Source organism: Orcinus orca, chromosome 1 (genome assembly GCF_937001465.1).
Source record: "Orcinus orca chromosome 1, mOrcOrc1.1, whole genome shotgun sequence".
Classification (NCBI taxonomy): domain Eukaryota; kingdom Metazoa; phylum Chordata; class Mammalia; order Artiodactyla; family Delphinidae; genus Orcinus; species Orcinus orca.
This window is the reverse complement of record NC_064559.1, coordinates 57,183,514-57,210,705: the sequence shown is the minus strand read 5'-3', so window position 1 is coordinate 57,210,705 and position 27,192 is coordinate 57,183,514. Positions and strand designations below refer to the sequence as shown.

The 27,192-nt window shown below is 39.5% G+C and overlaps 1 protein-coding gene and 1 pseudogene across 5 annotated transcripts in view; one reads left to right on the top strand and one right to left on the bottom strand.

Annotated features, from left to right (window-relative positions):
- Positions 1 to 27,192, bottom strand: part of SLC9C2 (solute carrier family 9 member C2 (putative)) — a 272,343-nt gene that overhangs the window by 203,275 nt on the left and 41,876 nt on the right. Inside the window, exons 6-9 of one of the 5 annotated variants that reach the window (XM_049715795.1) lie at positions 10,000 to 10,161; positions 8,021 to 8,121; positions 6,475 to 6,603; positions 2,125 to 2,290 (exon numbers count right to left, since the gene is read on the bottom strand). In XM_049715795.1, the coding sequence (XP_049571752.1) occupies positions 2,125 to 2,290; positions 6,475 to 6,603; positions 8,021 to 8,121; positions 10,000 to 10,161 (558 nt within the window). The other 4 variants (XR_007479644.1, XR_007479647.1, XM_004269841.4 and 1 more) reach the window with 4 other exon arrangements.
- Positions 16,887 to 20,349, top strand: LOC101271352 (60S ribosomal protein L32-like; annotated as a pseudogene).

Below are 27,192 nucleotides of genomic sequence, written 5' to 3'. Positions count from 1 at the left end.
CTGGTTACACAGGTTTGAAGATTATTATTAGCACATCTGATTTAGCTGGTCAAGAAACACTTTAATTCTTCGCTCAGATTCAGTGAGTCAACCAGGAGCAAGTAAAGCATAACGTTTATTGTATGAAGTTTTGAATTTGATGTATAGTTATTTTTAATAGTAAAACACCATAAGAATTACTCCCCACATTTTTTATTGGCTTAATGTGAACTAACTTATATTCACTAATTCACTGTAAAATTTGGAAAAGGAAAGAATGAAACAAAAATCATCTGTAATTCCACGACCCAGATAAAACCATTTGAATGTTGAAGTCTTTTTCAAAGCATATAATTCCTTTTACTTAATTGAGGTCATACTAAAACTTTGTATTTTATTCCTTTACAAGCTCCCATTCCAGATTTGTTTTAAAGTAAAAATTGTTTGAGCCCTGTGCATTCTTTTAAAATAGGTAATGAATAGACAAGTTCCTTTTAACTTACATGTGAACATCCACTACTTTTTTCAGTGGGTCAGGCCACCTCAGACTTAACTTGTGCAGGTTTTATAGTGCACAAGGGTGCCACATCAAATGAAACACCAGTCACACTGTAGGAACTGCAGTTTTGTATATTATTATGGTAATTTTAGGCATATGGCAAAACATATTTTTCCTTAAAAAAGTAATGTATTAGGACAATTAGATAGAAAGGATCATTTTTATCTAATTCACACAAAGGTAAAGAGGTCACTAGGTAAGGATGTCACTGAATCCAGAACATGCATCACCTTAGTATTATTGACATAAAGAAAATATCAACTAAATCAAATACCTTTACTAGTTTTCTTTTAAAGAAATAGAAGACTTCTACTCCTTTTCTGAAAAAATTTTTGAATATGGAAACAGCAATAAATAAAGTTTATAGTTTATTAGAGCCTCTTACACTCAAGAGATTGCACACAAGGGAGCAGGAAGATAACGAGGTAAATAAAACAAGTGGCAAATACAAATGGCTAAAAGAGAAAAAGAGACGAAGAAAAGATAGAAAAAACTGTACCTATGGGGAAAAAAAGAGAGAAAGAGGACAGGATCAGACTCTGAGAAATATCTGGCACAATTTAGAATATCACCAGCAAAAGTGTCAATACCTCTTATGTTTTCTCAACTGTAAGTATAAATGGGTGTAAAAATGGGACTATCACCTCTCTGGTGGGTTGTCCCGCCCCAGTTGTAAGGCAACATTTTTCCACTACATATAACTGAAACCTCAAAATTGGTTAAATATTTCTGAGTCAAAAACAGAAATCATAGCATCTAACCATTTTATGTTTTTACTGCTGTGTTAATAAAACAGGATATTTCACAGTGAAATTACTGCTGTGTTAAAAAAACAGGATATTTCAGGGCTTCCCTGGTGGCGCAGTGATTGAGAGTCCGCCTGCCGATGCAGGGGACATGGGTTCGTGCCCCGGTCTGGGAGGATCCCACATGCCGTGGAGCGGCTGGGTCTGTGAGCCACGGCCACTGAGCCTGTGCGTCCGGAGCCTGTGCTCCGCAACGGGAGAGGCCACAACAGTGAGAGGTCCGCGTACCGCAAAAAAAACAAAAAAAAAACAGGATATTTCAGAGTGCAATTACCTTTTACCAAATAAGATGGGAAGTAATGAGAACCCCTAATCCTCTTGGAAATAAGCTTTTATTGAATATCATATTTGCCAGACTAATACTTTCACCCCATTTCTTTTAAATAAACTACAACTCCCTCTCCCACATGCCCAAGGTTAGCTGCTCCAAAATAAAGGCAGTTCTAACAAGAGGTACCTAGGCCTTGGAAAAGTGCCATTAGAGGTAGAGACGAATCTCTACCTTGTGGCTTAAAACTCAATGGAATGGAAGAATGCTTACTTTTATCACCTTCTAGAAAGATAACATTTTCTCTTGAAAAAAATTATTTGAGATTATTTATCCCAGATCCCGGGTTGCCTTATCCACTTTGCATACTTCAATCAATGCTCATCTCCAAGGAAAAAAAGCACAAATATCTACTCTGCTGGATACACAATTCGTGCAAGAAAAATATTATCAAAAGGAAATAATTTATCCTCATATCTTCAAAATAAGAGAGAGAAATAAATCTGACATACCAATAGTTTTCAGTGAATTCACAGAGTGAACAGGATCTGTCATGCCAAGGGTCATGCTAAAGAGGAGGCAAGATTGCAAATCCCATGAATCTTTATTGAATTTCAGAACCACATATCCAATTACGATGAATGCCGTAGAGAAGCTAATTAATCCGGTTAACATAACCTGTGAAACGAATTCATAACACAGTATTAGATTTAACACCTAAACATGGTATGACTGCATTTACTCTTGTAAGAATCAGATCTCATTATATATTTTATACAGTTACTCGGGAAGATAAATGTAAAAGGTATTCTAGTTTACCTGCCTCAAAGAAACCATCCCTTCCAAACAAATGAAATTCTACCTATGAAAAGACCAATTCACCCATCTTTCTTGTTACTATTCCAGCTTAACAGTTCTCCACATCAGAATGTTCTAAAATGGAATGCAAATTTTTCTTGCTTCCGTGTAGAATATTTCCTGGTGTTTCTGAAGTGATGATCTGCAGGGCTCCAGGCAGAAAAAAAAGGTAAAACAGTGGGCAAAAAGCACATGCCAGCTGATTTGGCTCCCTTATTAAGTGCTTTCTGGAAGAAGCCATGGTCAGCAAACTTTTGTATACATTTCATTGCCCAACGGTTTTCTAACACTACCACATCTGTCAGGGATGCTGGGAAATGTAGAACTATTTTACACTGGGCCCACTACCATTCTATACAAAATACAGTAAGTCACTCTGTTAGTGAGAAAGAAAGGAATAGGCAATCAAAATGCCTGCCTTAAATACAGCAACAGAATGCAAAACTTTTAAACAAGCAGAAGGAACAAAAGGGATAAAGAAAACTGAATCAGTTGATTTTTTTAAATTTATCTTTAATTTACATACAGTAAAATTCACTCTTCTGGGCTTCCCTGGTGGCGCAGCGGTTGAGAGTCCGCCTGGCGATGCAGGGGACATGGGTTCGTGCCCCGGTCTGGGAAGATCCCACATGCCGCAGAGAGGCTAGGCCCGTGAGCCATGGCCGCTGAGCCTGCACGTTCGGAGCCTGTGCTCCGCAATGGGAGAGGCCACAACAGTGAGAGGCCCGCGTAACGCCAAAAAAAAAAAAAAATTCACTCTTCTGATGTATAGTTATATGAGTTTTGACAAATGCATACAGTCATGTAAACATGACCAAAATGAAAAAACAAAGCAGATCCATCACCCCAAAAAATTTCTTCATGCTGTCCCTTTGTAGTCAATTTCTTCCCTCATTCCCACTCCCTGGCAACCAATGATCTGTTTTCCAAAGCTATAGTTTTGCCTTTGCTAGAAGGAAGGTCTATGAATGGACGAATGGAATTATACAGTATGTACCCTTTCGAGTCTGGTCGAGTCTTAGCATAATGCATTTGAAAGTCTTCCATATTGTGCCTATCAATAGTATTCCATTGTAAGATGTGCCACAATTTCTTTATTCATCACTGGCTGAGTAACATTTGAGCTATTTCCAGACTTCTGTGATTTTTTTTCTTTCTTTTTCTTTTTTGGCTGCGCTGCACAGCTTGCAGGATCTTAGTTTCCTGACCAGGGATCAAATCCACGCCCTCTGCAGTGGAAGCGCTGAGCCCTAACCACTGGACTGCCAGGGAATTCCCCAGACTTTTGAGATTATGAATAAAGCTGCCATAAAGATTCACACAGAGGTTTAGTATAAATTAAGTTTTCATTTCTCTTGGATAAATACATAAGAGTGGAATTGCTGGGTCATAAGGCAAGTGTATATTTAACTTTATAAGAAACTCCCAGACTGTTTCTCAAAGTGACTGTACCATTGTGCAATCTCACCAGCAATGTATGAGAGTTCTAGGTTCTCTGCATTCTTACCACCACTTGGTATTAATCAGGTTTGTTATTGCTGCTGCTGCCATTCTAATAGGAATGTCAGTGGTATCTCAGTATGGTTTTAATTTATATTTCCCTAATAACATTTAAGATGTTGAGCATCCAATAACAAAAAAACAAACAACCCAATCCAAAAATGGGCAGAAGACCTAAATAGACATTTCTCCAAAGAAGATATACAGACTGCCAATAAACACATGAAAGAATGCTCAACATCATTAATCATTAGAGAAATGCAAATCAAAACTACAATGAGATATCAACTCACACCAGTCAGAATGGCCATCATCAAAAAATCTAGAAACAATAAATGCTGGAGAGGGTGTGGAGAAAAGGGAACACTCTTGCACTGCTGGTGGGAATGTGAATTGGTACAGCCACTATGGAGAACAGTATGGAGGTTCCTTAAAAAACTACAAATAGAACTACCATATGACCCAGCAATCCCACTACTGGGCATATACCCTGAGAAAACCATAATTCAAAAAGAGTCATGTACCAAAATGTTCATTGCAGCTCTATTTACAATAGCCCAGAGATGGAAACAACCTAAGTGTCCATCATCGGATGAATGGATAAAGAAGATGTGGCGGGCTTCCCTGGTGGCGCAGTGGTTGATAGTCTACCTGCCGATGCAGGGAACACAGGTTTGTGCCCCGGTCCGGGAAGATTCCACATGCCGCAGAGCGGCTGGGCCCGTGAGCCATGGCCGCTAAGCCTGCGCATCCGGAGCCTGTGCTCCGCAACGGGAGAGGCCACAACGGTGAGAGGCCCGTGTACAGCAAAAAAAAAAAAAAAAAAAAAAAAAAAAAGATGTGGCACATATGTACAATGGAATATTACTCAGCCATAAAAAGAAACGAAATTGAGCTATTTGTAATGAGGTGGATGGACCTAGAGTCTGTCATACAGAGTGAAGTAAGTCAGAAAGAGAAAGACAAATACCGTATGCTAACACATATATATGGAATCTAAGAAAAAGAATATCAGGAAGAACTTAGGGGTAAGACAGGAATAAAGACACAGACCTACTAGAGCATGGACTTGAGGATATGGGGAGGGGGAAGGGAAAGCTGTGACGAAGTGAGAAAGTGGCATGTACATACTACCAAACGTAAAATAGATAGCTAGTGGGAAGCAGCCGCATAGCACGGGGAGATCAGCTCGGTGCTTTGTGACCATCTAGAGGGGTGGGATAGGGAGGGTGGGAGGGAGGGAGACGCAAAGGGAAGAGATATGGGAACATATGTATGTGTATAACTGATTCACTTTGTTATAAAGCAGAAACTAACACACCATTGTAAAGCAATTATACTCCCATAAAGATGTAAAAAAAAAAAAAAGATGTTGAGCATCTTTCCAAGACATTTACATATCTTCCTTGGTGTTTCAAATCTGCTAAAATCTTTTTCCCTTCTAAATCTATTTTTAATCACAACAAATATTACCCCCAAAATCCAAAAAAAGCCCAGCAGAGATTCTCAACCTGGATAAAATAACAAAATCCAACTGTATATTATCAAAAAGACATCTAAGCATAAGGACATCAAAATCTTGAAAGTAAAAGAATGGAAAATTTTTAGCAGGTAAATACTAACCAAAAGAAAGCTTGTATAACTATAATAATACCAGATGAAATTGACTTAAGGCAAAGGCATTATTTGGGACAAAAGGGTAACTAAATAATGAGGAAAAAATTAGGAAAATAACAATACTTCAACAAAAATCAAAGAGTTGATATACAAAACACATTCTCTGATCACAATGTGACAAGAGAAATGATAATTTAGAAGCCATATTTGGACATTTAAAAATGACTTTTAAATAATTAACAGGTCAAAGAAAATAGTATAATAAAATTTAGGTAGGAGGGATAAAAATGAAAACACTAAAATCTAAACATTTGAGGTGAATATAAAAGAGTTGTTACAGGAAAACTTAAAACTTTAAATGTACAAAATGCAAAAATAAAAAAGCTAAAAGTCAATCAACTAATACCTAGCTCAAGATGTTAGAAAAGTACAGAATAAAATCAAAGAAAATAAAACATTTTGAAAAGAAAAATAAAATAATCTGGCAAGCATGATTAAGAAAAGAAAGAGAGAGAGAATGCATATATAAAACAACCAGAGCAGTGAAAATGTACAAATCTACAGATAGACAGCTGAGAGGAAGTCAGAGGTGGAATTAGGATCCAGGTTCTGCCGTTTATCAGCCTTGTGACCTCTGAACTACACTCTGCTTATATGTGAAATGGAGATAATAACTCAGTGCCTAGTCACAGTGGTCAGTCAGCAAATATTCATTCCTTCTCCCTCCCCTCAACTCTCTTTAATTAGTGGTTTTGCAGAATGAAGGGGATAAAGCAACTAAAAATGTGAGATTTATGAATTATTAATCTTCTTTGTAGAGAGTCAGATTCTCTGTCAACATGAATAAGCAAGAATGGACCATAATTTGTCTTAAAATGTGTTCTTACCTGCCAAAACACATTCTTGAGTATATAGAAGTCCACATTCAAAGCAGCCATAAATATAATTAAAGGTGAAAAATAACAATAAATTGAAAAACTTGGTGTTCTTAGAAGAGGGTAGACGACTTGATGCATCTAAAGTAACAAAGGCAAACAAGAAATTAGTTTGCTACCATTCTGAAGTATTAGAAATTAAGTTGATGCTCTGTCAATCAATATAAATTTTATAATATTCCAATTTGCAACTAATGAGAGATTATCTACAAGGCCAGTCCTGGGGGTCTTGTGGTAGATTTCTTGATCTAACTAACCATCCACATGAGTTAAATGCATAGTCCTCTACTCACCAGAAATGTGTGTGAGTTTAGGCTACACAAACATTGCTTGTGGTAAGTAATCAGTATTTTCAAAAGTCGTACTTCACCATCGGTGATCCCTGAGGTGATTTTAGGTGGTTCACAGATAGGTACTTTTTATTTGACTGTTAGATAATTATCTTAATTTGCATAAGAGGAAAAAAAGAACTGTGCATGGATACTTGTGATTTCACAGATATTTGCTTAGGATTTTAAAATCTTTCAGTGAGTCAAGGAGAGAAAAATAATACCTAGATAATAGTACAGATCGTGTATATAGGACATAAATCATGAAGGTTATACACAGATGAATGGAAAACACTAACAACAACAATGACTGAAGTGCTATAAATATTCCCTCCTAAAAAGTCTTTGGCCCAATTAACAGTTTAATCTTCATTGCTTAACATCTCTGTGCCTCAGTTTTCTCATCAGTAAAATGGGAACAGAGTACCTACTTCCATTGGGTTGCTGTGAGGATGAATGAATTAACTCAAGAGTTAATAATAAGTTAATAAATTTACTAAAAAGAAAACAAAGAACTTAAAAGGGAGCCTGGCACATAGTTAACACTAAAAAGATGTTAGTTGTGTGGTGTTTCAGAAGAATAACAAGAGGCTTTTACAATCCTAAATAGGTACAAGCATTGTCTCCACTTCTTTTTAAATAAAAGAATGAGTGGAGACAAATTGTTGTTGATCACACAGCTATACATTTGAAATCATGTCAATAAATTAAATTAATGAAGTTTTTCTTGGATCTATATTATGTTTCCTATGATGCACGCTTTGCATTTAATCTGGCAGTTAGAAAATAGTAACCTTGCTTCCTCATGACAGTAACTGTTGCCTTTTGTAACTACACTCTCCGAGGGTGCTGAAGACAATAGCAGGAGAGAGTCCAGCGTATGTACAGGGGAAGGAAACAAGAGTAAGGACCAAAGGCAGGTGACGAAGAACCCAAGAATGCAATCACATTTTACTCACTTCCAAATTACTGCTTTAAGTCTCTCTAATTTGTTTCCTTTCTTGGATGGTTTTTCATTTTCAAAAATTTAACACCAGATAAATTTTTCTCAGTAGCTTGTCACATAAAAGAAATAATAATTCCACTCATTCAGGGATGGGGATGGGAGTTGACCTTGTTTTTGGTCTTTGTTCTTTATGCTATTCTCTAAGTTTTCGTATGTACGTCACCTCAACAAAATTGTAGGCCAGCTGTCCTATCAAAAATCCAACAAGAGAAAGAATCGTCAAGACAATGACTTCAGAATTCTTTAAAAATGCCCTCAGAAGTCCTAAAAAAAAAAATACATGTATGTGTTATTTGGACATAAGGTATGGTTTAAAAACAATTTAATATTACCTCTCTCTAGGTATTTGACTTTAAACTTCCTCTGAATGTCATATCATCATGAATAAACAACTGACAGCTGTCTCTTAGTATAAGACACACATAATGAAGTTCCAACAACCTCCCATTTGCCCACCCAGTGGCACGTTAGGATCACTGTATGGGTATCTTGCCTATGGATGTGATGATGAGAAATTATGAAAAACCAAATTTCATACCTATAAAGTATGCCTTATATTAATCATTACTCCTCCTAAGCTACAGTAACATATATTCTATAGTTTTCTTAAAAACCAGAAATACTTTTAACTGAGATCTAACCATAGGGAAAACTGCCTTCACCAGCAAGTGTGAAAAGACACTAGCTATCCTATTTATATGCATTTTCTTGCCTTAAAACTCCCTACTCTAAGATTATTCAGCTCATCACCTCCTGAGGCAATATATCGACTATAATCCAATTAATTTATGCCTAAAGGCAAGAGTCATTGGCATCTCAGAGTCTGCATTTCCTTCCTTCCAGCCAGAGGTCATGACAAATCAGTAAATATTTTTTGAACACTTCTTATGCATAAGGCTAGCCAAAGAAATGTTTCTCAAACTATTTCTGCAATACCCTTTACTGCTGGAGCACTTGTCTCTATGTAATCATAAAGGATCCAAAGCTAGCGAAATACATGGTCAACAGCACCTTCTAGTACCAAAAGGGACCAAGGTCACTAATGAGTGTTTTAAAGACCCCAGAGAAAGCAATTTCGTTCCCTGAAATGAGTAAAATTGAAGTTCTTCATGTGTATTTGCTTCGTTGTTTGTTTCTTTATAGTCTTCCTAGTTCCAGAAAGGATTTTAAAGCAGCTGACATTTTTCCCAAATAAAAAAATTTTTAAGGGGACTAGAAAATTTTCTCTAATCGCTAGCATTGAATTATGGAATAACACATCTGTGTTTTTTAATACGTTATTTTATCTGCATGAGTATCATTCACCATACCTATTGAATTCTTAACCATTGTTTAAGAGTCCTTACAGGTGAAGCTTTTCCTATTCCCCACTACGGGGTGGGTGGGTGGTGCATCTTCCCTAAAGAAAAATCACATAAAAGCTATACTAGAATGGACAAAATTGATGATGTTAACTAAGCAAGTTGTAATCCATATATCTGAGTTCTATTTGCCCCATTTGCCCTCCCCTCATCCCAGATATTTTGGGCACGTTAGGCCTGGCAGGCCATCACAGCCAAGTAGTGTGAGGCTCTCCCTCTCCCTTGTTACCAGAGATTCTGGACCATACCTTTATAGTTATACTAATGACAATGCATTGTAATTATCTGTCTGCCTGTCTCCCCCACGAGAGGGCTCCTTGAGCTTAAGGACTATCTTATTCTCCACACTGCTGTGCTCAGCAAATGTCACTGAATGAAGGAGCACAGTATAGGTGATACTTACAAATAAATGAAACAAGACTAATAGCATTCAGTAACATCTTATAATTTCACTGGCCCCCTTCTTTTGTTATTGTTGTGATTACATTCTGCACTAGGAAAGGTTCAGAGGGCAGAGGAGAGATGAGGTATAAAAACAACCACCTTGGGGCTTCCCTGGTGGCGCAGTGGTTGAGAGTCCGCCTGCCGATGCAGGGGACGCGGGTTCGTGCCCCGGTCTGGGAGGATCCCACATGCCGCGGAGCGGCTGGGCCCGTGAGCCATGGCCGCTGAGCCTGCGCGTCTGGAGCCTGTGCTCCGCAACGGGAGAGGCCACAACAGTGAGAGGCCTGCGTACCCAAAAAAAAAAACAAAAAAGAACAAAAAGAAACCAACCACCTACCTCCCAAAACAACAGTGGAACATACAAGAATTGGGAAATGCTCCTTTGTTGGCATGTAGTCAGCTGACCGTCCACAGAGTAAATCAGTCTGGTTACCTTCTTTTTGCACCCAGAAGGACACGTTTGCTTTTGCCATTGCTTTTTCAGTCCCAATTGATGAACCTGGATGAGAGTTACTGTTGACATTTTCACTAGTACAGACTAATCCGTTATGATACACAAAAAAGAAGAAAATGAGACTTGCCAGGACCCAATCCATCCACAGTCTTTCTACCTAAGATTATACCATAGTCAGATATAAGCACATTTCTTCTTGCCACAAGGTACATGCTAACACTGCCTGCTCCACCTTTGCTCTAAGAACATTAACAGCAGTGTTAGTGTTTCTTCCTCATACTGCTCCGTGTGTGCGGGGGAGGGATTGTATTGATTTTTGCACATACCATGTATTGTACGATTTTGCCTTCCCCACTGGACAGTGAGTTTCTTGAGGGTCAGGGCTGACTACTGATTTTCCTTAAGGCTGTGCACACAGTATGCGGCACACAACAGGCTCTCCATAAATATGTGATGAACTGAACTCTTTGAGGGGGAACTCTTTCTCCACGGGTACAAATCATTCTAGAATTTTCTTTTACTACTGCCATCCCTTGTCCCTTTTTTCTTCTCTCAGGCCCCTCCAAATCCAAAATGGCAAATGAGAAACAAGGTCAAAGCTGAGTCACGTCAGTTAAGGTCGGGGATGGGGAAGGATGTGAACTAACCTCAAAACAAAGGAAGAGACAAAAGTTGAGGTTTGCTCACATGGTAGCTTTGAGTGAATTAGGAAAAGTCTCCCTTGCTAACGACAGGGCACATGGCTTGGCACATGAATAACAGGCTGGACTTCAGCCCCAATACCCACCCCCATCACAGCTGCCCCTTTGTGGAGGACATAGCTTGCACAAATCTATGTGGGGTCCTGAGAAGAGCTCATTCCCTTTTTCTCTTCCTTGCAGCTAGAGTTAACCTAAAATTCCTGGAGGCTCCTGAAGTATCCCCATTATTTGTGGAGCTCATCTTTGGATATTTATTTTGCATTTGTTTGGTCTGCAAGCCACAATGATTTTGGTGTGAAGCAGAGGGTGGGCCAGAGATGGGATTCAAAACGTTGTATCTTCAAACCTGTCCCTCAAGTAGCACTTCACATCCTTGCCACCTTCACAGCCCACTCATCATTACAGCATCACTCTCAAATCAAGTTCTCTAAACTGTTAAGACCAGCAATACCTTCTGCCAAAGCTAAGCAGGTTCAGAGTTGAAATCAAGATGAAGGCACTCGAAAATCATAAAAAATGCTCAGCTCTGTGTCTGTTTGCCACAGACAGTACTGCCAACTGATTTCACATGAAAGCCATTTTCATGCCTAATTCCTATTGGTTTCTTGCCAACTTACTTTCATTCTGATTGGTTACACACATTATCCCCACCCCCAATCCAGAAGAGGCTAAGTGATCCCAGTTCCAGGGAAATTTGCATTTCTTAATGCTCAAGCTGTGTCTATATATACAACTGTTTTAACTGATTTTCTCTGCCTGATGTAATGGCTGAAATGGTCATGGACCATGCAGACGGAACCTCCTCCTATACGGTTTCTTAATATATACTGTTTTTCTTTCTTCAACCCTAACCCTTTTCAACACTGCTTTGTCTCCCCTCTGACTTTTTCATTCATCATTTTCTGTTTTCTCTTTTTCCATCTCTCTTTTCTTCTCAGTGGAGTTTCGCCTTTTCCTCCTTAACTCCTATTTGTCATTGGGTTTTGGTCCTTGAAGAAACAATATCACCCATTCTTCACAGGACAAATGCATCCCAAATTCTGTGATGCCTAACATGATATCTTTACCTCAAATCTAATCATTAAAAACAAATACAGCATAAATTTAAACAAATGAACAAGCTATTAATTTGTAGTTTACTTTCCAGGAAGTTATTTTGTGACAATGAAATTCTACCCTCTCATCCCTATGCCACACTAATCAAATCCTCTTCCCCTGGGCACCAAGGATAATACCACAGCAGTGAGATTACTAACTCTGTCATCGATCTTCTCCATCACTATATCAAGGAAACGTGAACAAACGAAAGTCCCAATTCCTACTTGAGACTAAGTAGTATCAGTCAACAGCTCTATGTCTCCCTCTGACTGCAGCAACCACCACCGGCACTCACATGCCATTCCCCTAAAATAGATGCTTGACAGCGTTTTGTTGCTGTCATCTGGTATGGTTCCTTTAAGCCACTGGGTCCACCCCTACCATAAATCCCAAGGACCATGTTAAAAAAAAAAGGTCTTATTCTCAGGCTGTCTCCTGAGAGACCCATTCTTTACTCATTCCCATCCTGCCCTTACTGAACTCTTCTGGTTACCAAGTTCACTAACTTTTCTCCCATTTTCATCTTAACCTTATCTACATTGTTTGTCACCTTGATTTCTCTCCTCCTCAGGTCACTTTGAGTCATGTCCTTCCAGTTCTATCTAGTTCCTATCCCACTGCTGTCCTCTCAGGCTCACCTGGGTCACCTAGACCCTCCAGGTAAGACTCATACAGTTTCACATTTCCAAAGTCAGATTCTCCATGGCTTTTGGAAAAATACTCATACCTCAAGAAAACTTGAACAAAATTCATAGAGTCGGCTCTAGATTACATATAGTTCTGAGAGCTACAGATAGCACATAACTAAAATACACAGAGATGACCACATTTCTCTACATAACAGTATTTCCCATAGAGCAAAAAAGAAAGCAATAATAAATATATATTTCACTATTTTTGGTAGAGCCAGTTGAACAGACGTTGGTGGCTTTGAATGTTGAGAGGTGAGAGGCTTTCCAGTGTGTTTCCCCCAAACTCCATCTTTTGACGATAGACTATACTGTCTAAGACAGGCACATGACAGGTTGATTAGTCATAGTTCCCCAACCCCCTAACACTGTGATTGGTTCAGAGCATGGGACTCAGACAAGACCAATCAGATGATGCCTTGATATATATACCATTATTGGGAGAGAGCTGCTCTCTTTCCATTTGAGTTTAGTTGTGGTGATGACTGCCTAGAACAGCTAGAGGCCACCTTCCCAGCTGCACTGAGAAAGCACACCTCAAGTCTGAGACTGAGAAAAGCTTTTCTGAGTCTGAAAGTTTCCATGACACACCACCTGGATATCTCTGAGGTCTTAAAAAATGACCTCACAATCCTGCCTGAGATTTTACCTTTTCTCAGAAGCCGTTTCTTAGTTTGAGAATTTTCTGCCATCTAGAAAGGCTAGAAATGAGAACTAATTTTATTTTCAAACCTAGCAAGTACTGAATCCTTTATATTTCTTTTAAATGTTATTTGAAAACTGAACTGTTCCTTTTCAGCTCATCTCTCTCCTCTCGTATTTTAGTAGGAGAATCCAGGTGGCAGTTGAACACTGGAAAAGTCCTTAGCAGGATCACTGAGCTCATTACTTAGACAAAAGTGTGGCCAAACTTACCACCATCACATAACAAGGGCCCCTTTTCTCCAGCTTCTAATGATATTTTCCTCTCTTTCCTGTAAATTCCCACTAATAGCCTCCTAGACAGCCTTAAAGATTCTGCTAATAATCTAAGGCTCTGCAGGCTTTCACTAACACTCCCCTCTGGCCCCTTCCAGCATCTGCCTACTACCCAGTCCCAAAATGGCAACGCCACATTTTAGGGTTTGTTATGTCAATTTCTCACTTCCTGGTTCCAAAATTTTTATGCTATACATTGCTGCATAACAAACAGACACAAACCTTAGTAGTTTAGAACAACAATCATTTATTTGGCTGAGATCAACAATTTTGGCAGGGCTCAACAGAGGCTTGTCTCTGCTCCATACAGCATTGGCTGTGGTGGCTCCACTGGAGGATCCACTTCCAAGATGACTCACCTGTATCACTGATGACTGCTGGCTGGAGCTCAGCCAGGGCCTCAGTGCCTGTCCATATGGGTCTCTCCAAGCCAGCATCTCAAGAGAACTAGGTAGAAACTGTATCACCTTTTATCTTTTATGATCTATGGAAATCACATAGTATTACTTCTACTGTAATCACAGGCCTGCCCAGGTTCATGATGAGAGAACAGAGACCCACCTCCCTATGTCAGGAATGTCATGACCGTGGGATGGGAGATGCGACCATCTTGGAAAATACAATCTATCACAAATTAGATGAAACATTGGGATGGACTATCAGCCCTTTATAATTTGGGGCATCATGGTAGCCTAAGTAGCAGTCTGACTGCTTTAGCTCAGTCTAGAGCAGTTCTCAAAGGGTAGACCATATGCCAGTTGTGATTCATAACAAAATTCCATCACATATAGCGAAATGAAAACACAAAAGTCTATAATAAAACTTAATTTATTCAACTTAAAGAGCAGAGCCTTACACTGAAATCATATCTTCCCCTTTTTTGGTGTTAATATGTCTTTTCTTCTCTTAAATGATAGCAATAACAGATAATAGCTGTTTTCTTAATGATGTCATACCAATCTCCTCCCTTTTTTATTTTTTTACAGTTTTCTAATCAATGAAAAAAAATACAAAAGCCTAAGGAACCACTATCTAGAAGTTATCAGAACACTTAATGTAGCCTTTGCTTTACTACCTCTCAAATAATGTGATTTTTAATTTACTAGTATGCACCTTGAAATAGTAATTAATTATTCTGTGGGTGTGTGGAAAAAGTCATGCAGCTACTCGAGTAATAGCTAAAACTCAAAGTATAAGGACCTTCCACACTCCTGTGAATATACTTATAATTCAATGCAACAATAGGTCACAAGACATATCGTATCTCTCAAAACATACTAAAGTAACAGATCTACAGATATAAATGTATATTCAGACTGTCACAACAATGAAATCTTTGAAATGAGATCCAGGAATTCCTTGGTAATCACCAGGTTCATATGCCTAAAAAGTAATGTGGCATTCAAGAAGAAAGTTTAAAAATAGACAATTAGAGAAGAAACTAGATATACAGTCATAATGCTCGACGTGTGTGTGGCTTGTCTTCTGGAGGAGCAGGAGTGGAAATAGGGCACTGACACTAGCAAAATATGGAGAAAAGGATTCAGGATTCATTTCTATTAAGGCGAACAAGCTTTATAGATGAATGAAGACTACTGAGTTCTATGAAAAACGTGGCACCGAAAGAGAATTCATTCAACTATTATTTACTAACTTACTATGTTACAGGTTCTTTAGGAATGAAGAAAAACAAGACAAAGCCCCTACCCTCAAAAAGCTCAATAGTTCACATGTGAACAATTAAATAGAATACAGTATGAAGCTATTAATGCTATGGGTGCCCCAAAGAAGGAGGGATTAATTCTTCCTAACACTGGGGATAGAGGTCATGGAATGGAGAATTACAGATTGCCTCGCCAAGGGTCAGGATTGACTTTTTTTCAGCTTTATTGAGGTATAATTGACAATATAATTGAATATTGTCATATTCAAGATCAAGGCTCAGAAAATGTAGAATTAGAGTAGAAATGACAAAAACGGCACCTGGCCTTTTCCCAAATTATTGCGGTGCTTAAAGATAATAGACTTCTCACAATCTACAATATTAAGAGAACGGAGCAAACAAAGGTCTTCTTTGCACTACTCCATAAACACCCACTGGATCTACCAGAGAGGGGAGTGAGAGTCATTGCCCTTTTCTTCTGCTTAAGGCAACTGAAACTGAATTGCTCATACATAAAAAAAAAATCTCAAAACTTTTAAATTTGTGAGACAGTGTTACCTCAAAATCATGGTTGAGAAAATGCCAACTGACAAGGAATTACTGAATTGCTCATTTCTTTTCCTTCCCCTCAACAACGAAAAACTAGCTTTCAGGATGGGACAAAGAAGAGAATAATTTTCTTTCTATAAAACTTTTCCGGAAAGTCACAGAGTAGTAGAAGGTTCAGGGACTCTTAGACAAAGTAGATAAAAGGACATTCCAAATCACTAATATGAAACCAACAATGATATCTAAAATGTAGGTAATATAAAACAAAAGGAAAATGGCAGGTAGTACAGATATAATAACTATATTGCTAAACCTACTGAGTAGGGGAAATCTAAATATAAAACTAAACAGATTTGTATTTATTAATTTAAAGACAAGGGTGTTAAAGATAAACAGGAAGATTTACTAAGAGACTATATCCCACCTTAAAGGTGAATTTTAATTTGGACATAAAAAAGTAATAGCTGTATAAGCAGAGGACCCTGATCCAAACCATCCTTAATATTTCCTTGCTCCAGAATGTCATCCCATAGCTTCCCTTTTGAGAGAGGGAGAACAAATTTTTCTTCTGGAAATGGCCAACATGTCTTTTTTTTTTTTTTAATAGAATTCCTCACTTGAACAGAAATTTCCTGCCTCAGTTACACAGAAAACTGTTAGATTCTCTAAGTAGCTTTTAAAGCTTCCATATGGTCTTTGTGAGTGACTCACAGCCAAGTGCTCTCTGGAAGGAGTACGTGGAACTCACATGAAACTGACTTGCAGAGGCAGAGGCAAGGCCAGAGAGTCTGGACATAAGCATGCTGAATGGGGTAAAACGAAACGAGGGTGATTTAATTTCATACTTAAACATTTTTACAAAACCCCACATCTATTTAACTTCAGTCGGCATGAATAGGTTTGCCTTTATAGATATAGAAGAAGATGCGGCCTTTTATAAGACTTCTTTTCTGACCATGGCTTAGAATACAGATTTGGCACTTTTCACTTGACCTGAAAGGAAGCAGATTTTTAAATTACATTTAATTAGCTTGCTATAGCAAACAAAAATGAAGCCAGTTTTTAAAAACAATGGGCATGAAATAAATCATAATGTCCAAGGCTGAACCAGTCATTAATGAAACCTTGATGTTTGTATGTCAATTCAAGTATTCCCACCTTTTTTTTTAATATTTAAAGCTGTGAGATCACACTTATATAATCAGTATTACTGTTCCTAATTCAGCCATGTGAATAAACTGCTTAACCTCATGTGTCTGCACTTTCTTCATTGTAAAACAAGGGGGTCATTTCAGAGGTTCCATCAAGATCTAACATTTCTATAATATGAACATGCAAGATACTGGGGTGCTTGGAGGGGACAGAGAGGACTTGGGTAAAGAGGCAATTTTTTTTAATTGAAGTATATTATATTTACAATGTTGTGTTAATTTCTGCTGTACAGAAAGTGATTCAGTTATACATATATATGTATATATACATATATATTCTTTTTCATATTCTTTTCCATTATGGCTTATTACAGAATATTGGCTATAGTTCCCTCTGCTATACAGTAGAAGCTTGTTGTTTATCCATTCTATATATAATAATTTGCATCTGCTAATTACAAACTCCCAACCCATCCCTCCCCTACCCCCCCTTGGCAAACACAAGCCTGTTCTCTATGTCTGTGAGTCTGTTTCTGTTTCGTAGATAAGTTCATTTGTGTCATATTTTAGATTCCACATGTACGTGATATCATCATATTTGCCTTTCTCTTTCTCTAGGTCCATCCATATTGCTGCAAATGGCATTATTTCATTCTTTTTTACGGCTGAGTAGCATTCTGTTGCATATATGTACCACACCTTTATCCATTCATCTGTTGAGGGACATCTAGGTTGTCTCCATGTCTTGGCTATTGTTAATAGTGCTGCTATGAATATAAGGGTGCATGTATCTTTTTGAATTACAATTGTTTCTGGATATATGCCCAGAAGTGGGATTGCTGGATCACATGGCAACTCTATTTTTAGTTTTTTGAGGAACTTACATACTGTTTTCCACAGTGGCTGCAGCAATTTACATTCCTACCAACAGCACAGGAGGGTTCGCTTTTCTCCACACCCTCTCCAGCATTTGTTTCTTGTAGACTTTTTAATGATGGCCATTCTGACTGATGTGAGGTTGCACCTCATTGTAGTTTTGATTTGCATTTCTCTAATAATTAATGATGATAAACATCTTTTCATGTGTTTACTGGCCATCTGTATGTCTTCTTTGGAGAAATGTCTATTTAGGTCTTCTGCCCATATTTTGATTGGGTTGTTTTTTTGTTATTGAGTTGTATGAGCCATTTGTATATTTTGGAAATTAAGCCCTTGTCGGTGGCATCATTTGCAAATATTTTCTCAAAGCTTTTAAGTTTGATTAGGTCCCATTGGTTTATTTTTGCTTTTATTTCTACTGCCTTGGGAGACTGACCTAAGAAAACATTGCTACGATTTATGTCTGAGAATGTTATTCCTATGTTCTCTTCTAAGAGTTTTATGGTGTCATGTCTTATATTTAAGTCTTTAAGCCATTTTGAATTTATTTTTGTGTATGGTGTGAGGGTGTGTTCTAACTTCATGGATCTACATGTGGCTGTCCAACTGCCAGCACCACTTGCTGAAGAGACTGTCTTTTTCCCATTGTGTATTCTTGCCTCCTATGTCAAAGATTAATCAACCACAGGTGTGTGGGTTTATTTTAGGGCCTTCTATTCTGTTCCACTGATCCATATGTCTGTTTTTGTGCCAATACCACGCTGTTTTGATTACTGTAGTTTTGCAGTATTGTCTGAAGTCTGGGAGGGTTATGTCACCTGCTTTGTTCTTTTTCCTCAGGATTGCTTTGGCAATTCTGGGTCTTTTATGGTTCCATATAAACTTTAGGCTTATTTGTTCTAGTTCTGTGAAAAATATCATGGGCAATTTGATAGGGATCGCATTAAATCTGTAGATTGCTTTGAGCAGTATGGCCATCTTAACAATATTAATTCTTCCAATCCAAGAGCATGGGATATCTTTCCATTTCTTTGAATCATCTTCCATTTCCTTTATTCATGTTTTATAGTTCTCAGCATATAAGTCTTTCATCTCCTTGGTCAGGTTTATTCTTAAGTATTTTTTTGATGCAATTTTAAAAGGGATTTTCTTTTTACATTCCCTTTCTGACATTTCTTTGTTCGTGTAAAGAAATGCAACCAATTTCTGTATGTTAATCTTGTATCCTGTTACCTTCCTGAATGCAATTATCAGTTCTGATAGTTTTTGTGTGGAGTCTTTATGGTTTTCAATATATAGTATCATGTCATCTGCATATAATGACAATTTTATCTCTTCCCTACCAATATGGATATCTTTTATTTCTTTTTCTTGTCTGATTGCTGTGGCTAGTACTTCCAAAACTATGTTGAATAGAGGTGGTGAGAGTGGGCATCCTGTCTTGTTCCAGATTTTAGCGGGAAGGCTTTCAGCTTTTCACTGTTGAGTACTGTATTGGCTGTGGGTTTGTCATAAATAGCTTTTATTATGTTGAGATAATATTCCCTCTATACCCACTTTCATAAGAGTTTTTATCATGAATGGATGTTGAATTTTATCAAACTCTTTTTCTGCATCTAATGAGAGGAACATGTGGTTTTTGTCTGTTATTGATGTGGTGTATCACACTGATTGACTTGCATATGTTGAACCAACCTTGTGACACTGGGATAAATCCAACTTGGTCATGGTGTATGACTTTTTTATATGTTGTTGGATTCATTTTGCTAGTATTTTGTTGAGAATTTTTGCATCTATATTCATCAGAGACATTGGCCTGTAATTTTCTTTTTTGGTTGTGTCTTTGTCTGGTTTTGGTATCAGGGTGATAGTGGGAGTGTTCCCTCCTCTTCAGTCTTTTGGAAGAGTTTGAGAAGGATCGGTATAAGTTCTTCTTTGTATGTTTGGTAGAATTCTCCTGTGACGCCATCTGGTCCTGGACTTTTGTTTGTAGGGAATTTTTTTTATAACAGATTCTATTTCACTTCTAGAGATCAGTCTATTCAAATTACCTGTATCTTTTTGATTCAGTTTTGGTAGGCTGTGTTTCTAGAAATGTGTCCATTTGTTCTAAGTTGTCCAATTTGTTGGACAGACTCCTCGTAAAGCCCAAGGTTGTCAAAAAGAGGACCAAGAAGGTCATCAAGCACCAGTCAGATCAATATGTCAAAATTAAGCAGAACTGACAGAAATCCAGAAGCATTGACAACAGGATGCACAGGAGATTCAAGGGCCAGATCTTGATGCCCAACATTGGTTATGGGAGCAACAAGAAAACAAAGCAGATGCTGCCCAGCAGCATCTGGAAGTTCCTGGTCCACAATGTCAAGGAGCTTGAAGCGCCACTGTTGTGCAACAAATCTTACTGTGCTGAGATTGCTCACATCTCCTCCAAGAACCACAAAACCATTGTGGAAAGAGCAGCCCAGCTAGCTACCACAGTCACCAATCCCAACACCAGGCTATGCAGCAAAGAAAATGAATAGAGGGCTTCCCAGGTGGCGCAGTGGTTGAGAGTCTGCCTGCTGATGCAGGGGACACCGGTTCGTGCCCCGGTCCAGGAAGATCCCACATGCTGTCGAGCGGCTGGGCCCGTGAGCTATGGCCGCTGAGCCTGCACATCTGGAGCCTGTGCTCCGCAGCAGGAGAGGCCACAACAGTGAGAGGCCTGCATACCGCAAAAAAAAAAAAAAGAAAGAGAGAAAATGAATAGATTGCTCATGGGCACATTGTATTTGTGTTAATAAAACCATGAAACTTGACCAAAAAAAAAAAAATCTGTGTACTGATTTATTTAAGTAATTTACTTTCCAATTGTGATTTTCTCTTTCCTATAGATTCTTGCTTCTTTTCTATTTAGAGAAGACCTTTCAATATTTCCTTTAGAACAGGTTTAATATTGCTGTATTCTTTTAGCTTTTGCTTGTCTGAGAAATTCTTTATCTCTCCTATTTTAAATGATAATCTTGCCAGGTAGAGTATCCTATATTGCAGATTTTTCCCTTCAGGACTTTGAATATATCTTGCTACTCCCTTCTGGCTTGCAACATTTCTGTAGAGAAATCAGCTGATAGCCTTATGGGGGTTTCCTTGTAATTAACTCCTTGTTTTCCTCTTGCTGCCTTTAGAATCCTCCCTTTATCTTTCACTTTTGCCATTTTAATTAGAGTATATCTTGGTGTAGGTCTGTTCTTCATGTTTGGGACCCTTCGTGCTTCCTGTACCTGGATATGTTTCCTTCTTTAGGTTTGGGGAGTTTTCAGCCATAATTTCTTCAAATACATTTTTGATTCCCTTTTCTCTTTCTTCTCCTTCTGGGATCCTTATTATGTGTAGACTGGCGTGCTTTATATTATCCCATAGGTCTCTTATATTGCTTTCAATTTTTTTTCATTTGGCTTTCTGTCTGCTGTTCTGATTGGGTGATTTCCATTATTCTAACTTGCAGATCACTTATTTGTTCTTCTACATTATTCAATCTGCTACTTATTGCCTTAAACTCAGCTTTCATCTCAGCAAATAAGTCTTTTAATTTGTCTTGGTTCCTCTTTATAGTTCCTGGTCCTTTTTACAGTAATCTGCATTTCTATCAATAGCCCTTCTTAATTCCTTCAGTATTTTCAGTACCTCCTTTTTAAACTCGGTGTCTATTAGACTGAAGAGGTCTGTTTCATTATTTGTTCTTTCAGGGGAATTCTCTTGATCTTTTAATCGGGAGTGGTCCCTCTCATTCTTCATTTTACTTATATTTCTCTTACTCTATGAGTTTAGTAGAAACAATTATCTACTGTGGTCTTGGAGGGCTATTTTTATGTAGAAGTGTCCCTGTGTAGCTTGTGTGGGTTTAATATTTTTGGTGCAAGGGCTGTTTTTTAGTATGGATGGCTGCCACATCTTTCCTCAGTGTCTGCTGGCTGTTATCCCACTGACGGGGATATGACTGATGTTGTGGAGAACAGAGTAGGTGTTGGATGTTGAACGGGGCCTCCTCTTTGCTCTGTGGTTGTTAGCGCCCTGCTGGGGGCAGGGTCTGCTCCCTAGTTGTTGGCATAGAAGCCCCCAGATCCATTTCTAAGCTGCAGTGTGACGTAGGCAGGATTGGAGCGCTCCCACTGGAAGAGAAGCCACTGAGTATTCCTCCATCGGAGCTGTCCATCGGGGAGTTCACTCTGTGATGTCACCTGTCACCCACTGCATGAGCTCACAAAGTACACTGTTGTGCACACTACCCTCGGCCCCGCCTCCACTGTGGGAATGCAGGCTATCAGCCCTGGTGCCCCTCAGGCGCTGTGATCACAAAGCCACCAGCACAGATCCATAGGCGTCAATCCACTGAAGTCAGGTACCAGGACCACAGCAGTTGCGCACCTGGACCTGCCATGGGAGCTAGGGAAGTAGCCCAGACTCTGGCCCCACCTCCACGTGCATGCAGCCACAAAGCCCACAGCTGCTAAGGCCAGACCCGTCCCAGCCATAGGAGCACCCGTTGTCCACTCGGATGTCCCACAGGCACTGAGTTTACAAAGCAAGCGGCGGTGCTGTGGATCACATGCCATGGGGGGAAGGCTCTGCTTTCCACCCCGCCTCCACGTGTGGGCAACCTGCTGGTGCTTGCATGCTCCCAGAGCTCATAGAGGTGGCAATGAGAAAGAGGCTGCTATGGCAAGCCCCACCCCCCACTTCACTTATGCATTAACAATGGGGTTTCAATGGCGGCACACACTGGCCGTAAGCATGCCAAAAGTGAGGTTGCAATGGCGGGTCCTATCCTTCTCTTCGAGTGCCTCTTAACAATGGCACTTCACTTCTATGGTGGGCCTGGCTTCTTCCACATACATCCTGCAACATACATCCTGCAACATCCTGGTTGCAGCCCTTACCACACTCCAGGCCCTTCAGGCTGCCTCCGCAGGGTTAACCCCAGTACTCTCCCCAGGTCTGTCCTCTGAAGCCCGAGTTTTTGCAAACAGCCCTCACACGTAGGTCCACATCTCGGACTGGGGACTTCAGCAAGGCAGCACAGATCCTCTGTGCCGGTCTCTCTCTGTTCTTCCTGCTGCAAACCAGCTTCTACGCTCTCCTCCAAGCCTCTGAAGCTCCCTTTCTGTCCCAGGTGATCTCTCCACCTGTGCGGGGGCTTCCCAGGGTACGAGAACCTTTCCTCTTTCATAGCTCTCTCCCAGGGGCACAGGTCCTATCCTGCTTGCTTCCTTTTTTTTTTTTTCTTTCATCCTACCCAGTTACATGGAGATGTTCCTCGCACTTCTGCGTGTCTGAGATTTTCTGCCAGAATTCAATAGGTATTCTGTGATAACTGTTCCACATGTAGATGTATTCATTATGTATTTGTGGGAAAAGGTGAGCTCCACATCGTTCTATTCCACCATCTTGATTGGAGCCTCTGCAATTCTTCCTCAGAGATGAGAAGGGAAGGAGGGAGGGTTGTTGGGCCAGACTAATAATAGTGGTAGCTTGGGGGGGAAAGGTGGGAAGTGAACTGTATAACCAACAACTCGTCTTAACCATCTCATTCCTGGACTATACTGGTCTCACTCTCTCTGGTCTCTTCTCCCACCAATCCATTTTGCAAGGACAGCCAGATTATTCTCCACTACTTAATCCCTCGTCTCTCCTACCCCAAACAAAGCCTTTAATGGCAACCCACTGCATTGAAAGTAAAGTCCAAACTTTGAAGCTTATAATTCAGTACTTTTTAAAAATTTATTTATTTTATTTTTGGCTGTGTTAGGTCTTCATTGCTATGCACGGGCTTTCTCTAGTTGCAACGAGCGGGGGCTACTCTTCATTGCAGTGCGTGGGCTTCTCATTGCGGAGGCATCTCTTGTTGCAGAGCACAGGCTCTAGGCACACGGGCTTCAGTAGTTGCATCGCGTGGGCTCAGTAGCTGTGGCTTGTGGGCCCTAGAGTGCAGGCTCAGTAGTTGTGGCACACGGGCTTAGCTGCTCCATGGCATGTGGGATCCTCCCGGTGCAGGGATCGAACCTGTGTCCCCTGCATTGGCAGATGGATTCTTAACCACTGCACCACCAGGGAAGTCCCTAATTCAGTACTATTAATGAAATGATCACAAGCTAACTTTCCAACCTTATTTTCTACTCTTCCTTAAAGTGTACTCAACTACAATCAGCCAGATGGATACTGACCACTTCCTTAGTCCCATATTTCAACTTTTCATCATTATGTTGTGTTTCATTCCAGAATTCCCTACATATTCCACCTTGGTTACCTATCCTTTCAGGTAATTCCTCTTTCTTCATGATGCCTTCCCTTTATGCTTAGGCTTCCCTGAACATACACAGCTCTTAGTTTATCTTTTCAAGTAGGCATGTTTACTCACAAAGTGGTTGGTGGACTCCTTAAAGACAAGGATGGTGCAAAGGCATCTATTTCCCTTCAGGGGACCTAGGAGAGTGCTATGTGTATGCTCATTCGACATTAGGTACAGTTGGCAAGGGACAGTTTGTCATACTACCTAGAACAGATTCAGTGCCTTAACCTTTAAAAAACCATGGCTCCTTTCGATAAACATAAAAATTTTAAGTACTGGGTATCCACATACAAAAGAATGAAGCTGGACCCCCTAGCTCACACCATATACAAAAATTAACTTAAAATGGATCACAGACATGTTTAGACATAAGGGCTAAAAAAACTACAAAACTCTTACAAAAAAACATAAAAGTAAATATTGGTGACCTTAGATAAGGCAATGTTTCTTAGATATGACACAAAGCACAATCAGCAAAAGAAAAAATAGATAAATTCGACTTCATCAAACTTAAAGCCTTTTGTGCTTCAAAGAACACAATTAAGAAAATGAAAAGATAATCCACATAATGGGAGAAAATATTTTCAAGTCATATATCTGATAAGAGACTTGTGCCCAAGATACATAAAAACCTTTACAATTCAACAGTAAGAAGAAAAATACATACATGTGGAGACTAAACAACATGCTACTAAGAAACCAATGAGTCAATAAATAAATCAAAGAGAAAAACAGAAAATACCTCAAGACAAACAAAAATGGAAACACAACTTTCCAAAATCTATAGAGGATGTAGGAAAGGCAGTTCTAAGAGGAAAGTTTATAGCAATATAGGTATACCTCAAGAAACAAAAATATCTCAAATAAACAACCTAACCTTCCATGTAAAGGAATTAGAGGAACTTCCCTGGTGGTCCACTGGGTAAGAATCCATGCTCCCAATGCAGGGGGCAGGGGTTTGGTCCCTGTCGGGGAACTAGATCCCACATGTATGCCACAACTAAGAGTTCACATGCTGCAACTAAGAAGCCCGTGTGCCACAACTAAGAAGTCCGCATGCCGCAAGTAAGATGTCCACATGTCAGAATTAAAGATCCCACATACCACAATGAAGATCCCGCATGCCGCAACTAAGACTCAGCACAGCCAAAATAAATAAATACAATAAATAATAAATTTAAAGTACTGTCATTTTAATAAAAGGAATTAGAAAAACAAACAAAGCCCAAAGTTAGCAGATGGAAAGAAAAAAATAAATATCAGAGCGAAAACAAACAGAGATCAAAAAACAACAGAAAAGATCAATGAATCCAAGAACTGGTTTTTTGAAAAGGTAAATAAAACTGATAAACCTTTAGCCAGGCTCATCAAGAAAAAAAAGAGAGAAGACCCAAATAAACAAGAAATGAAAGAGGAGAAATAACAACTGCTATCACAGAGATACAAAAAAAATCATAAGAGAATATTATGAACAGTTACATGCCAACAAATTGAACAACCTAGAAGAAATGGTCAAATTTCCAGAAAAACACAACTTTCAAAGACTAAATCAAGAAGAAATAGACAATCTGAACAGACCAATCATTACCTGTGAAATTGAAACTGTAATTTTAAAAACTTCCAGAAAGCAAAAGACATGACTAAATGGCTTCACAGAAGAATTGTACCAAACATACAAAGAAGAGTTAATACCTAACCTTCTCAAACTATTCCAAAAAATTTTTAAGATGGGAGAACACTCCCAAATGCATTCTATGATGCCACCATTACCCTAATACCAAAATGAGTCAGGATGGCGGTGTGGGAAGACTCCAAGTTAGCATCTCCCCACAACTAGGGCACCTGCCAGCCGCTGGTGGGAAACCCTGACGCCCAAGGAGATGGGAGGAACCCCCAAGTGAAATGGTGGGACTGAGAGGGGAGGAGAAGTGGAAGCCAGACAGAATCAGCACCGCTGAGGCCGGGAGATCAGGACAGGCAGGCGGGAAGAGGCTTCCAGGAGGAGTGGGAAAGCAGCAGAGGGCAACTGCCCCACCCATTCGAGCCCAGGAAGCCTCCTGGGCTCCCAGGTGAGGTCCCCCACTCTCTGAGACCAGGGGTGGTAGGCAAGCCTGAGCACCTTCTTTTGTGTTGAGGCTAAACCCCGCCCCCCACAGCCCCCAGGGCCTTTTCCAGCCCTGTGGGTCCTGAGCATAGGCCACGCCTACCACCCAAACCTTGCCCTTGCTTAGGCCCTGCCCTCCATAGCTAAGGCCTCCCCGCCTTTTTCTTTTTTTCTTTTTTTTTCTTTTCCCTCCTCTTTTTCACTATTGTGGTACAGTTGTAAATTCTGGTTGTTTAGTTATCTACATTTTTATTTTTGTATTCTTTCTCACATATCTGTTAGTTTACTAGTTTAATTCTATTTTTTACTTTGTTATGATTCTCTCTTTTTTTTTTGCCACCCCACGCGGCTTGCAGTATCCTGGTTCATGAGCCGGGGGTCAGGCCGAAGCTCCTGCACTGGGAACTCCGAGTCCGAACCACTGGACTAACAGAGAACCTCAGTCCCCAGGGAACATTCATCGGAGTGAGGTCTCATGGAGGTCCTCAACTCAGCACCAAGACCCACCTCTACACAACAGCCTACAAATTCCAGTGCTGAAAGCCTCAGGCCAACCAATCACCGAGACGGGAACACAATCCCACTCATTAAAAAAAAGAAAAAAATGAGACAGCAAAAAAATATGTCACAGATGAATGAACAAGGTAAAACCCTACAAAACCAAACAAATGAAGAGGAAACAGGCAATCTACCTGAAAGAGAATTCATTGTAATGATAGTAAAAATGATCCAGAATCTCAGAAATAGAATGGAGGCATGGACTGAGAAAATAAAAAAATATTTAACCAAGATCTAGAAGAACTAAAGAACAAACAAATAACTGAAATGAAAAATACACTAGACAAAATCAATTAACAGAATAACTGAGGCAGAAGAACTAATAAGTGAGCTGGTAAACAAAATGGTGCAAATAACTGCCAAGGAGCAGAATAAAGA